The sequence below is a fragment of the Rhinoraja longicauda genome, chromosome 23 (genome assembly GCF_053455715.1).
Source record: "Rhinoraja longicauda isolate Sanriku21f chromosome 23, sRhiLon1.1, whole genome shotgun sequence".
Lineage (NCBI taxonomy): Eukaryota > Metazoa > Chordata > Chondrichthyes > Rajiformes > Arhynchobatidae > Rhinoraja > Rhinoraja longicauda.
The window spans coordinates 5,504,218-5,517,587 of record NC_135975.1 but is presented as its reverse complement, the minus strand read 5'-3'; the positions used below and the strand labels follow the sequence as shown (position 1 = coordinate 5,517,587).

The 13,370-nt window shown below is 47.4% G+C and overlaps 1 protein-coding gene across 4 annotated transcripts in view; it reads right to left on the bottom strand.

Moving 5' to 3' along the window:
* fbxo18 (F-box DNA helicase 1) overlaps positions 1-13,370 on the bottom strand; it is a 47,584-nt gene that overhangs the window by 1,808 nt on the left and 32,406 nt on the right. For 3 of the 4 annotated variants that reach the window (XM_078419516.1, XM_078419515.1, XM_078419517.1), the window contains exons 14-20: positions 13,066-13,165; positions 12,286-12,407; positions 12,099-12,174; positions 9,853-10,047; positions 9,553-9,678; positions 8,081-8,187; positions 1,299-1,708 (exon numbers count right to left, since the gene is read on the bottom strand). In XM_078419516.1, coding sequence (XP_078275642.1) covers positions 1,412-1,708; positions 8,081-8,187; positions 9,553-9,678; positions 9,853-10,047; positions 12,099-12,174; positions 12,286-12,407; positions 13,066-13,165 — 1,023 coding nt within the window. In that variant the 3' untranslated portion in view covers positions 1,299-1,411. Of the gene's footprint in view, positions 1-1,298; positions 1,709-8,080; positions 8,188-9,552; positions 9,679-9,852; positions 10,048-12,098; positions 12,175-12,285; positions 12,408-13,065; positions 13,166-13,370 lie in introns of those variants that run through there. The other variant, XM_078419519.1, reaches the window with a different exon arrangement.

Below are 13,370 nucleotides of genomic sequence, written 5' to 3'. Positions count from 1 at the left end.
AGACATGGGAGATACAGTGCGGAAACATGCACTTCAAGTCCGCACCGACCAGCGATCACCCTGTACACCAGCACTGTCCTACACACGAGGGGTAAGTCACAATTTTTACTGATGCCAATTAAACTACAGATCTGTATCTCTTTGGAAAGTGGGAGGAAACCGGAGCACCTGGAGAAAACCCACGTGGTCGCGGGGAGAACGTACAAACTCGGTACAGACAGCACCCGTAGTCAGGAAGGAACCCAGTCACTGGTGCTGTGGGGCAGAGACTCTACCGCTGCGTCACTGTTATATTCTCACTCTCCCTCGTGTCGATGGTTGCCACCTTCCTGTGCTCTCCTGCAGGTGATGACATTTTGCTCACAGCCTGTGCTTCCACCAGGCCCACTGCAAAACCACTCACCACCCGGCAATGCATCGTGGCAATGCATCGTGCCAATGCACAGCTCTGCAACAGCATTAATGGGAATCTGAGGGGCAACCTTTGCACACAAAGGGTGGCAGGTGTATGGAACGAGCTGCCAGAGGAAATGGTTGAGGCTGGGACTATCCCAACGTTTACGAAACAGTTAAGACAGGTACATGGATAGGACAAGTTTGGAGGGATATGGGCCAAACGCAGGCATGTGGGACTAGTCTAGCTGGGACATGTTGGGCAGTGTGGGCAAGTTGGGCTGAAGGGCCTGTTTCCACGCTGTATCACTCTATGACTCTAACTACGACAGGTAAGAGAGATACTAATTTCACAGGTATCACAAAATGCTGGAGTAACTCAGCAGGTCAGGCAGCATCTCAGGAGAGAAGGAATGGGTGACGTTTCGGGTCGAGACCCTTCAGACTGATGTCAGGGGAGGGGGCGGGACAGAGAAAGGATGTATTTGGAGACAGGAAGACAGTGGGAGAACTGGGAAGGAAGAGGGACAGAGGAGCTATCTAAAGTTAGAGAAATTAATGTTCAACTAATTTCACAGAATGGCTGGTGGGGTGAAACGCAGGGTTGGGTAGCTATGTTTGGAGAAGAGGACACAGTTCATGATTGGGGTGTTGGGTTCAGGGTGCAGTGGGTTGAGAGAGGGCTGTCAAAAAGACATTTGGACAGGTACTTGGGGAGGAAAGGTTTAGAGGAATATGGGCCAAACTCAGGCAGGTTGGAGTTGTGTAGATGGGGCATTATGATCGGCATGGGGAAGTTGGGCCGAAGGGCCTGTTTTCGTGCTATGACTCCAAATACGTTTTGTATTGTCACATGGACTGAGACACGGTGGAAAAATCTTGTTTTGCATCGTTGCACATGTGAGCGATGATTAGCCTGGAAACCAGGCAAAACAAAGTTTCTCCACTGTACCTCAGTCCCATATAATCAATAAAAAATCAATACCCTCGCCAAGAGTTATTCATTTAATGATACCCATCAAATGTCTTGCGCTACATGGTGTCGGGGGTTATGGGGAGAAGGCAGGAGAATGGGGTTGAGAGGGATAGATAGATCAGTCACGATTGAATGGTGGAGTAGACTCGGTGGGCCGAATGGCCTAATTCTGACCCTATCACTTGAATTTGCGATGGTAATTACCTGTGGACTTGATGCTTTCTCCATGGTTAACACTGCTTCACTGGAAATGCGATTCAAGCATCCCCTGACATGGCATTTAGGAGGTAACTCCTTTCCAAGCAGGTTGGCAGTCAGCACGGGCTTCAGGAAATATTCCTGCAAAGTTGAGATGAAACAGGTTTCAGAGGCGGGGTACAACTCCAAACCTAAACTGATGCTGACCTCGACAAACTTGATGCTGGGCCTCCTCCCCTGTCAGAGTGAGGCCCAACGCAAATTGGAGGAACAGCACCTCATATTTCGTCTGGGCAGCTTACACCCCAGCGGTATGAATCTTAACTTCTCTAACTTCAAGTAACCCTTGATTTCCTTCTTTCTCCATCCCTCCCCCATCTTAGTTCTCTGGCCAGTCTGACTGTCTTCCTGATTAACTTTTAATCTTTATGTCCTTCGTTGTCGCCTACCCCTAGTTAACTACTCTACATCTACTCTACATTTTCCTTGACCTTCGTCCCCTTTGATGTCTCTTTCACACCTTACGCTTCCTTATCTCCGTGTCTCAGTCTCCCCTGAATTATAGTCCGAAGAAGGATCTCGACCCGAAATCTTACCCATTCCTTCCAAACAGAGACGCTGCCTGTCCCGCTGAGTTACTCCAGCATTTTGTGTCTATCTTGATAAACTCCAGTCATCTTGTTCAGATTGCCCTCTCTCTACAGCGAGAAATGGACAATAGACAATAAACAATAGGTGCAGGAGGCCATTCGGCCCTTCGAGCCAGCACCACCATTCAATTTGATCATGGCTGATCATTCTCAATCAGTACCCTGTTCCTGCCTTCTCCCCATACCCCCTGACTCTGCTATCCTTAATAGCACTATCTAGCTCTCTCTTGAATGCATTCAGAGAATTAGCCTCCACTGCCTTCTCTGCCTGAGGCAAGGAATTCCACAGATTTACAACTCTCTGACTGAAAAAGTTTTTCCTCATCTCCGTTCTAAACGGCCTACCCCTTATTCTTAAACTGTGGCCCCTGGTTCTGGACTCCCCCAACATTGGGAACATGTTTCCTCTAGCGTGTACAACCCCTTAATAATCTTATATGTTTCGATAAGATCTCCTCTCATGGATTACATTGGTCAACAGCATGCTGAACGCTTCATTTTCCTAATCAGATGTGCAGCACTTTGGTCAACGTGGGTTGTTTTTAAATGTGCTATACAAATAAAATTGACTTGACTTGACGTAGATGTTTGCCTGGGTGCGGACATTCTGAGCGGGATGTAAACAGGCAAAATATTTTGTCTCGTTAACAGATGAGAAGAGGGTTTATGCTCCGAGTCCCATTTGTGATGTGACGCGTCACTGCCTTAATGGCTAAATCCAGTTAGAGTTTTGTGGCAAGGCACCAGCAAAACAAACATCACTTACGATGAAAGGTGACCAAATCCTTTTTGATCTTTTGCAGAATTGCACTGACAATACATAAAAAAAAGCACCTTTCATGATCTCAATAGACAATAGGTGCAGGAGGAGGCCATTCGGCCCTTCGAGCCAGCACCACCATTCAATGTGATCATGGTTGATCATTCTCAATCAGTACCCCGTTCCTGCCTTCTCCCCATACCCCCTGACTCGGTGCTGGCTCGAAGGGCTGAATGGCCTACTCCTGCACCTATTGTCTATTGACTCCGCTATCCTTAAGAGCTCTATCTAGCTCACTCTTGAATGCATTCAGAGAATTAGCCTCCACTGCTTTTCTGAGGCAGTGAATTCCACAGATGTACAACTCTCTCACTGAAAATGTTTTTCCTCATCTCTGTTCTAAATGGCCTACCCCTTATTCTTAAACTGTGGCCCTTTGTTCTGGACTCCCCCAACATTGGGAACATGTTTCCTGCCTCTAACGTGTCCAACCCCTTAATAATCTTATATGTTTCGATAAGATCCCCTCTCATCCTTCTAAATTCCAGTGTATACAAGCCTCAAGGTTTCCCTAAGTACCTTATGACCAATGTGGTATTCTCATTCTCACTGTAAGGTTCAGAAACCGGGAAGAAACATAGAAACAGAAAATAGGTGCAGGGGGAGGCCATTAGGCCCTTTGAGCCAGCACCACCATTCATTGTGATCATGGCTGAGCATCCACAATCAGTAACCCGTGCCTGCCTTCTCCCCATGCCCCTTGATTCCGCTAGCCCCTAGAGCTCTATCCAACTCTCTTTTAAATCCATCCAGTGATTTGGCCTCCACTGCCTTCTGTGGCAGAGAATTCCACAAATTCATAACTCTCTGGGTGATAAAGTTTTTTCTCGCCTCAGTTTTAAATGGCCTCCCCTTTATTCTTAGACTGTGTGGCCCCTGGTTCTGGAATTTTCTTAAAGATCCTATCTGATTTGCACAACATACCAGGGCGGGACTGAGTAACGGATTAATTAAACTAAAGGCAGGGCAGGGCTAAGAAACGATTAATGAGTGGAACCAACTGCATTGTTAGGATTTGATTATAAAAAGCACGAAACAAGATGCTGGAGGAACTCAGCGGGTCAGGAATCATCTGTGGAGCGACGCAAAAAGCTGGTGTGACTCAGCGGGACAGGCAGCTTCGGGTCGAGACCCTTCTTCAGACTAGTTAGGGAGAAGGGAAACGAGAGATATAGACGATGATGTAGAGAGATAAACAGCAATGAATGAAAGATATACAAAAAAGTAACGATGATACAGGAAACGGTGGCGCAGCGGTAGAGTTGCTGCTTTACAGCGAATGCAGCGCCGGAGACTCAGGTTCCATCCTGACTACGGGTGCTGCACTGTAAGGAGTTTGTACGTTCTCCCCGTGACCTGCGTGGGTTTTCTCCGAGATCTTCGGTTTCCTCCCACACTCCAAAGACGTACAGGTATGTAGGTTAATTGGCTGGGTAAATGTAAAAATTGTCCCTAGTGGGTGTAGGATAGTGTTAATGTACGGGGATCACTGGGCGGCACGGACTTGGAGGGCCGAAAAGGCCTGTTTCCGGCTGTAGATATATGATATGATGATATGATAAGCCATTGTTAGTTGTTGGGTGAAAACGAAACGCTGGAGTAACAATAGACAATAGACAATAGGTGCAGGAGTAGGCCATTCAGCCCTTCGAGCCAGCACCGCCATTCAATGCGATCATGGCTGATCACTCTCAATCAGTACCCCGTTCCTGCCTTCTCCCCATACCCCCTCACTCCGCTATTCTTAAGAGCTCTATCCAGCTCTCTCTTGAAAGCATCCAACGAACTGGCCTCCACTGCCTTCTGAGGCAGAGAATTCCACACCTTCACCACTCTCTGACTGAAAAAGTTCTTCCTCATCTCCGTTCTAAATGGGATAACTCAGTGGGACAGGCAGCATCTCTGGAAAGAAGGAACAGGTGACATTTTGGGTCGAGACCCTTCTTCAGAAACGTCACCCATTCCTTCCCTCCAGAGATGCTGCCTGTCCCGCTGAGTTACTCCAGCTTTGTGCGTCTATCTTCGGTTTAAACTAGCATCTGCAGTTCCTTCCAACACATCTGTGCAGGGAAATGGACAGGCGATGTTTCTTGCCGAGACCCTCTTTCGACACAGTGACTTAACTATTAACGGAGAGGCATGGAGTCATTCTGCAAGGAAACTTTCCTTTCAGCCCATCTTGTCCGTTCCAACCAAGATGCCCATCTAAGCTAGTCGTAATTGCCCACACTTAGCTCACGTAGCTCTGGACCTTGTCTTCTGCAGGCTACTTGAAGCTAGAGTCGACTGACCCAAGGGTTGGGCCCCAGCCTTCCCTTGGGAAGACCCTAGTTGGTTGTGGGCTTTTGCTGGCAAGTCCTTGAGAATCTGTCCCATTATGTTTCTCTAAAAGCCTTTGAGAGAACAAAGGGACTGGCAGCAGAGGTTATTTCAAATCTCAAGGGTCTCGACCCGAAACCTCACCTACTCCTTTTCCCCAGAGATTCTGCCTGTCCCACTGAGTTACTCCAGCTTTTCTGTGTTCATCTTATATCAAACATCTTTTTTTTTTTTCCATCTTATCTTTTTAAAAGAAAAATTGTTTTTATTCAGGTGCCAAGTGATTTCCAGCCTGCTTTACGGACGCGTAGTATCAAGGCCAATTTTGTAAGCGGGTGGGCAGGCCGAGCCAGCTGTCAGTGCCATTCTATCAGAGCAGCTGGCCATTCATTCATTCATTCATTCATCAGGGGAAGTACTATACTGCCCTGAACGATGCTGATCAGCTTTGGAGCTTGGCCCTGACCATGCGACTAGGTAAAGTGAACGTCATGGGCATGTAGATAGGACTTTGCAGGCGTTATCATTCATTAACAAAGGGCTCCTACAGCGAGGACCCACAAATCCATCGCTCTTCCCCGTTCCTGGGCCTCCCGCCCATATTTCATTTCTGTCAAGGGCGGGCACGGTGGCGTAGCAGTAAAGTTGCTGCCTTATACCGCCAGAGACCCGGGTTCCATCCCGACTACGGGTGCTGCCTGTACGGAGTTTGTACGTTCTCCCCGTGACCTGTGTGGGTTTCCCCCAAGATCTACGGTTTCCTCCCACACTCCAAAGACGTACAGGTTTGTAGGTTAATTGGCTTGGTAAAATTGTATTGTCCCGTGTGTGTGTGTGTGTGTGTGTGTGTGTAAGATAGCGTTAACGTGCGGGAATCGCTGATCGATGTGGACTCAGTGGGCAAAAAGGGCGTTTCCACGCTGTATCTCTAAACTCAACAGAAAGTAAACACTCCCTTCAGCTGCTTTAGCTTGAGGTGCTGACACTCTCTCCCTAATTCTTTTAAGATACTCCCCAAAAACTATCAAACCTTTCTCTCCTATTATCACATGTCCTCACGTGCTGCGGTGCCAAATTATGATTATTAATGCTCTGATGAATCACTTTAGGAGAGTTTACATTAACATTGATAATCTGGCACAGGACTGGCGGGGTTTCCAGACTATTGAAAGTTCTTTGTATTGATACACTAACTCATTTTTAATTTGTGGTTTTTTAAAAATATATGCTACGTAGCATGAAAATACATTTGCCCGCGCACGTTGTAAGTTCACAGGGAGTGTGAGAAAGAGGATTCTGATCAATTTAAAGGGTATGTGGGAAATGGAACCAAAGGGTTGAACATCAGACTGGGAAATGGAGCTCTGGTCAGGGGGAGGGGGGGGAGGGGAAGGTTGTGTGGAATGGGAGGGAACACAGGAACCAGAGAACCCACAAGTGGGAGTTAGTGCAAGAAACGTCTGAGAACATGGGACTGATTTCCAAAGGCATGCTCAACTCAGGCAAGACAGACACACGACTATCAATGAATGTTTCGAGTTTAGTTTAGAGATACAGCACAGAAACAGGCCCTTCGGCCCGCCGAGTCCACACCGACCAGCAATCCCTGCACACTAACATTATCCTACACACACTAGGGACAATTTACACTCACACAAAGCCAATTAACCTACAAACCCGTACGTCTTTGGAGTGTGGGAGGAAACCGAAGATCTCGGAGAAAACCCACACAGGTCACGAGGAGAACGTACAAACTCCGTACAGACATGCACCCTTAGTCAGGATCGAACCCGGGTCTCCGGCGCTGCAAGGCAGCAACTCTACCGCCGTGCCATCGTGCTGCCCTCTTGATTTCCAAATGGTCAGATACCAGATTGGTTGAGTTTTCCTGCACAGGCAATCATTCAGGATAAAGGAAAGTGCGTCTGAAGTGTGATGAAAGACCTGATAGAAGTTTACAAAATTATGAGAGACAAAGATAAGCGAAGATGGTCAGAACCTTTTTTCAGGGGGGGTGGGGGGGGGCAGACAGAGTAGATGGTGTAGCTTTAAGGTGAGAGGGGTAAAGGTTAAAGGAGAAGTGCAGGGCAAGTTTATTTTACACAGAGCCTCCAGAGAAGAAGGAGAACATGCAAACTCCACACAGGGGAGGACCATAGTCTAGGGTCCTTCCGCTGCTGGACATGGGGGGGGGGGGCAGGGTGTGGTGGAGACGCCCCTCCAAATAAGGGATTCTGTGTAAATTTCTGTGTAAACTTGGAAATGAATACCTGTATTGAACGTGTAACCTCTGGAAATGTCGGATGGGGTTGTTGAAAAGAAGATGTTTTGTAAATATTTATTACTTGAATAAAGTATTTTTTGATATATAAAAAATAAATAAATGCAAACTCCAGGTTATATTGTTACAATTGAAACTGGGTTATAACATGCAAATTAAGTGCATGTCGTGGTCAAGGGAAGAGTTGCATGTTAAAACCCAGTGTAACATCGGGTGCTCCATACAGACAGCGCCGTAGTCAGGATCGAACCCAGGTCTCTGGCGCGGTGAGGCAGCAACTCTAGCGCTGCACCACCGTGACGGAAATGAAAGATGGTCAGAGGGCCAGGGATGGAGAAGAGCTGAGAGGCAGCAGCTCCACCTGCTGCGCCACCGTGCCGCCCCTCGATGCCCTTACTCAGCGGGCAAGGGAGAGACTCAAACACATTAAGAATCCTACTCACACTGGCGAAGGAGAGGAGATATTCCAAGGACCTGCTCATCACGAGACGTCTCATCGCCCGGGTCACGGCAATATAAAGCAAGTTCCAATTGACATCTGGGATCGAGTCTGGGGATAGAGGTGGGATTTGCATCGACACAGTGACGTCACAAGGCAACAAATGAGGAAAGAGTCAAGAGTGTTTAACTGTCATTTGCACCGAATACAGAACAATGACATTCTCACTTGCAGCAGTTTAACAGTCCTCTAACACGATACACAGAGATACATAAAATTCAAAAAATTATTTTTTAGCGGCACGGTGGCGCAGTGGTAGAGTTGCTGCCTTACAGCGCCAGAGACCCGGGTTCGATTCTGACCACGGGTGCTGTCTGTACGGAGTTTGCATCTACTCCCCGTGACCGTGTGGGTTTCCTCCGGTTTTTTAGATTTTAGATTTAGATTTAGAAACAGGCCCTTCGGCCCACCGAGTCCGCGCCGCCCAGCGATCCCCGTACATTAACACTATCCTACACACACTAGGGACAATTTTTACATTTTACCCAGTCAATTAACCTACATACCTGTACGCCTTTGGAGTGTGGGAGGAAACCGAAGATCTGGGAGAAAACCCACGCAGGTCACGGGGAGAACGTACAAACTCCGTACAGACGGCGCCCGTAGTCAGGATCGAACCCGAGTCTCAGGCGCTGCATTCGCTGTAAGGCAGCAACTCTACCGCTGCGCCACCGTGCCGCTTTCTCCCACAATCCAAAGACATACAGGTTTGTAAATTAATTTGTTTCTGTAGATTGTCCCTAGTGTGCAGGATAGAGCTGGTGTATGATCGCTGGTCAGCGCGGACAAGATGGGCCGAAGGGCCTGTTTCCACGCTGCCTCTCTAAACCAAACTAATAACACGTCAATTAGTGTCATCGGATATCTGAACAGTTTCGCATTTTTTTAGAATGATGGAGGGGGAAGATTTATAATGTTGCTTGATGTGACTTACCCTCATTTATTTCCAATGGCAGCGTAGTCGTACGTGGTGCCAGGCATATGTTTAATTTATCTCACAGTCTCCATCACAGAAAATAGACTATTGGCTGACGTCTATTACAAACCGACCGGCTCCCACAACTATCTCGACTAAACTTCTGCCCGCCCTGCTTCCTGCAAAGACTCTATCCCCCCCACTCCCAATTCCTCCGTCTACGCCGCATCTGCGCCCAAGATGAGGTGTTCCGTACTAGAACATCCGAGATGTCCTCATTCTTTAGGGAACAGGAGGGTCCCCTCTCCCATCATAGATGAGGCCATCACTCGTGTCTCCTCGGTACCCCGCAGCTCTGCCCTTGCTCCCCCTCCCCCCCGGTCGCAAACAGAGACAGAGCCCCCTAGTCCTTGGAGGGGGGAGTGAGAAACAGTTGCGTGTTATCCTACTTTTAGATGGCATGTCTTTTAGATTTTAAAAAAGAGCGGAGAAATACTTGCCTATCCTGAACCCTGAAAGAACGTGAGGGTCATGGCGAAAACCTGGAAGTTTTATAAGGTCTTCAGCTATCTGCACCGTCTCAAACTCGGATCCTTTTGCTTTGTGCACAGTTCCCAGAATCACATCTTTGGAAGAACAAAAGGGACAGTTAAAGGTCAAAATAAGGAAAGGTTATGTTGAAAGACTGGAGCGACTAGGCTTGTATACACTGGAATTTAGAAGGATGAGAGGGGATCTTATCGAAACGTATAAGATTATTAAGAAGATTAGAGGAGGCAGCTGCGAGCTTGCGGTCTTACTTGCGAGCGTCGTGCAGTTGACGCATTGGTTGGTGATCTTCTCCACCAGTGATGGAAGATCCAGACTGTACTTCTCCACAATTGCAATGCTCTCCTCCAGCACAGAGTCTCCAACCTGCACCGCGTAGTTTCTCAATCCACGAAAACCCCCTTTACGTTCAAACAGGCGGACGAGCGGATCCCGGATTTCAAGGCCTTTCCAAGAGAAGAGATCACCCTGGCAATTATTCTCCACAGACATCTCACATTTAGCTCGCAATGCCACAAACTTAACAAAGACAGCCAGGGCAGACACGAAATGCTGGAGTAACTCAGCGGGGCAGGCAGCATCTCTGGAGAGAAGGAATGGTGTGGCGTTTCTGAAGAAGGGTCTCGACCGGAAACGTCACCCATCCCTTCTCTCCAGAGATGCAGTTTAATGTGGATAAGTGTGAGGTTATCCACTTTGGTGGTAAGAATAGGAAGGCAGGGAATTATCTGAATGGTGTCAAGTTAGGAAAAGGGGACGTACAACGAGATTTGGGTGTCCTAGTGCATCAGTCACTGAAAGGCAGCATGCAGGTACAGCAGGCAGTGAAGAAAGCCAATGGAATGTTGGCCATAACAAGGGGAGTTGAGTATAGGAGCAAAGAGGTCCTTCTGCAGTTGTACAGGGCCCTAGTGAGACCGCACCTGGAGTACTGTGTGCAGTTTTGGTCCCCAAATATGAGGAAGGATATTTTTGCTATTGAGGGCGTGCAGCGTAGGTTTACTAGGTTAATTCACGGAATGGCGGAACTGTCATATGTTGAAAGACTGGAGCGACTAGGCTTGTATACACTGGAATTTAGAAGGATGAGAGGGGATCTTATCGAAACGTATAAGATTATTAAGGGGTTGGACACGTTAGATGCAGGAAACATGTTCCCGATGTTGGGGGAGTCCAGAACAAGGGGCCACAGTTTAAGAATAAGGGGTAGACCGTTTGGAACTGAGATGAGGAAAAACTTTTTCAGTCAGAGAGTTGTGAATCTGTGGAATTCTCTGCCTCAGAAGGCAGTGGAGGCCAATTCTCTGAATGCATTCAAGAGAGAGCTAGATAGAGCTCTTAAGGATAGCGGAGTCAATAGATGATAGACAATAGGTGCAGGAGGAGGCCATTCGGCCCTTCGAGCCAGCACCGCCATTCAATGTGATCATGGCTGATCATTCTCAATCAGTACCCCGTTCCTGCCTTCTCCCCATACCCCCTGACTCCGCTATCCTTAAGAGCTCTATCCAGCTCTCTCTTGAATACATTCAGAGAATTGGCCTCCAATCTCTCTGTGTTGAATCCTGGCAGCTGGTTCCATACATCCACCACCCTTTGTGTGAAAAAGTTACCCCTCAGATTCCTATTAAATCTTTTCCCCTCTGCCGTAAACCTATGTCCTCTGGTCCTCGATTCACCTAGCGATTCTGGATCTACCCGATCTATTCTTCTCATGATCTTGAACACCTATAAGATCTGTAAGATCACCCTTCATCCTCCTGCGCTCCAAGGAATAGAGTCCCAGCCTGCTCAATATCTGCCTATAGCTCAGGCCCTCTAGTCCTGGCAACATCCTCGTAAAGTACTTATAGAGGAAGTAGATTCGTTTTTGGAAGACCAGGGAATGTGTGGAACCAGTACAGAAGAGTTGAGACCAGCATTGACCAGCAATGTTAAGAATGTATGGGCCTGTTGGCCGACTCCTGCACTTATTCTCATCTGGTCTTCCGAGTTAATTTGAAAAGCACAAAATTCCTTTAGTTTTAATCTGGTGTTATGTATCATTAAAGATTACTAATAATAATCACATCTTTCTTTGCACTTAAGTGCAGTTTTGTGGATTAGTATTAATCCTAACATCCATAAAGCTTTTATAAATTCTCAGAACTTCAGAACTTACCATACCATACCATACACATACAGCCGGAAACAGGCCTTTTCGGCCCACCATGTCCGTGCCGCCCAGCGATCCCCGTACATTAACACTATCCTACACCCACTAGGGACAATTTTTACATTTACCCAGCCAATTAACCTACATATCTGTACGTCTTTGGCGTACATAGGGTACATATAGAATCAATTTCCCCCTGGTTATTCTTATTTTAAGACTGGGACCCTCTAGTTCAAAATCAAACACAGTCAGAAAAGATAAGTCTTCAGCATAATTTTATCAGGAACATAGATAGAAATCTGTGCAGAAAAGATTGAATGACATATTTAAAGCTAAACTCACCGGCTGCTCGTTCCGTCTCCTTGATCATCAGCATCTGAATATCCAGCATCGTGTCCATTCCAAACTTATCAAGTCCCTAAGGAGAGGAATGGTGGAAGACATTCAGAATGCCATGAACACAAAGCAAAGCTTGTAATCAGTGGCCGAGGGGGCAGTGCATCCGACACAGAAGCACAAAGGTACTCACTCCGATTAAATATATTTTGGTTGGATTGTCGCTGGTAACAATACGCACAGCCTCGTCGAAGACAGCAGCAGTGGTCCCGCACAAGATTGCCACCTGGCCACCTGACCTTCCGCTGGCGTTATCTGTAATGAGGTGGTTGCAGGATTACTGCCGGCATCAACTTGAAGCTTCTTACAGTTTTGTTGCGATTGGGGAAATCAGTACTGAATCCCCTCTCTGTTCAGGTCAAGGGGTTTAAGTTTAGTTTAGAGGTACAACGTGGAAACAGGCCCCAGCCACCCCCACACACTAACATTATCCTACACACTTTCGGCATTTTACCAAAGCCAATTAACCCACAAACCTGTACGTCTTTGAAGTTTAGGAGAAAATGAGCACCACGCAGTTCACGGGGAGAACGTACAAACTCCGCCCAGACAGCACCCGTGGTCAGGATCCAACCCGGGTTTCCGGTGGTGTGAGGCAGCAATTCTACCGCTGTGCCACCGTGCCGCCCCTTAAGCTTTCAACTAGTGAAAAGATTGAACGTTTCAACTGGTACCTCTAAAGCATGAAAAGAGCAACAGGGCAAAGCTGATGCAAAGAGCAAGGCAAACAGTGTCTCACCAAGTGTTTGGTTTTGAGTAACCACCATCCCATTCACCCTTGGCTCCACACAGCAACCTGCCACAACACCACATATCCACCCACTTAATGCACCCACTTCATATTGACTGCCACCCACCAACCCACACTCACACATCACTCTCTCGGTCTCAAAAAAGTGTCCTTGCCATTTACCATCTTGATCTCCACCGACCAAGGTCTTGTCTTTGACTCGTTTGCACACGTCCAGAATTGTTGCGGCAACATAAGCAATCTCAGGTCCAAATCGGAAACTCTGCACAGAAAGAAATCCTAATGAGAAAGGTGACGCTGCAATCACCCAGCAGCACGGTACACGGTCATGTACCACAGCTGTGTCAGTCCAATACTAGCGCGCGATGGCCAAGTTTAACACATCACCAGTGAACCGACTTTTCAACCTCCTTGGTACAATGAGAAGAAATAGTGGAGCACATCTGAGCCACAGTAACTGACAAGTC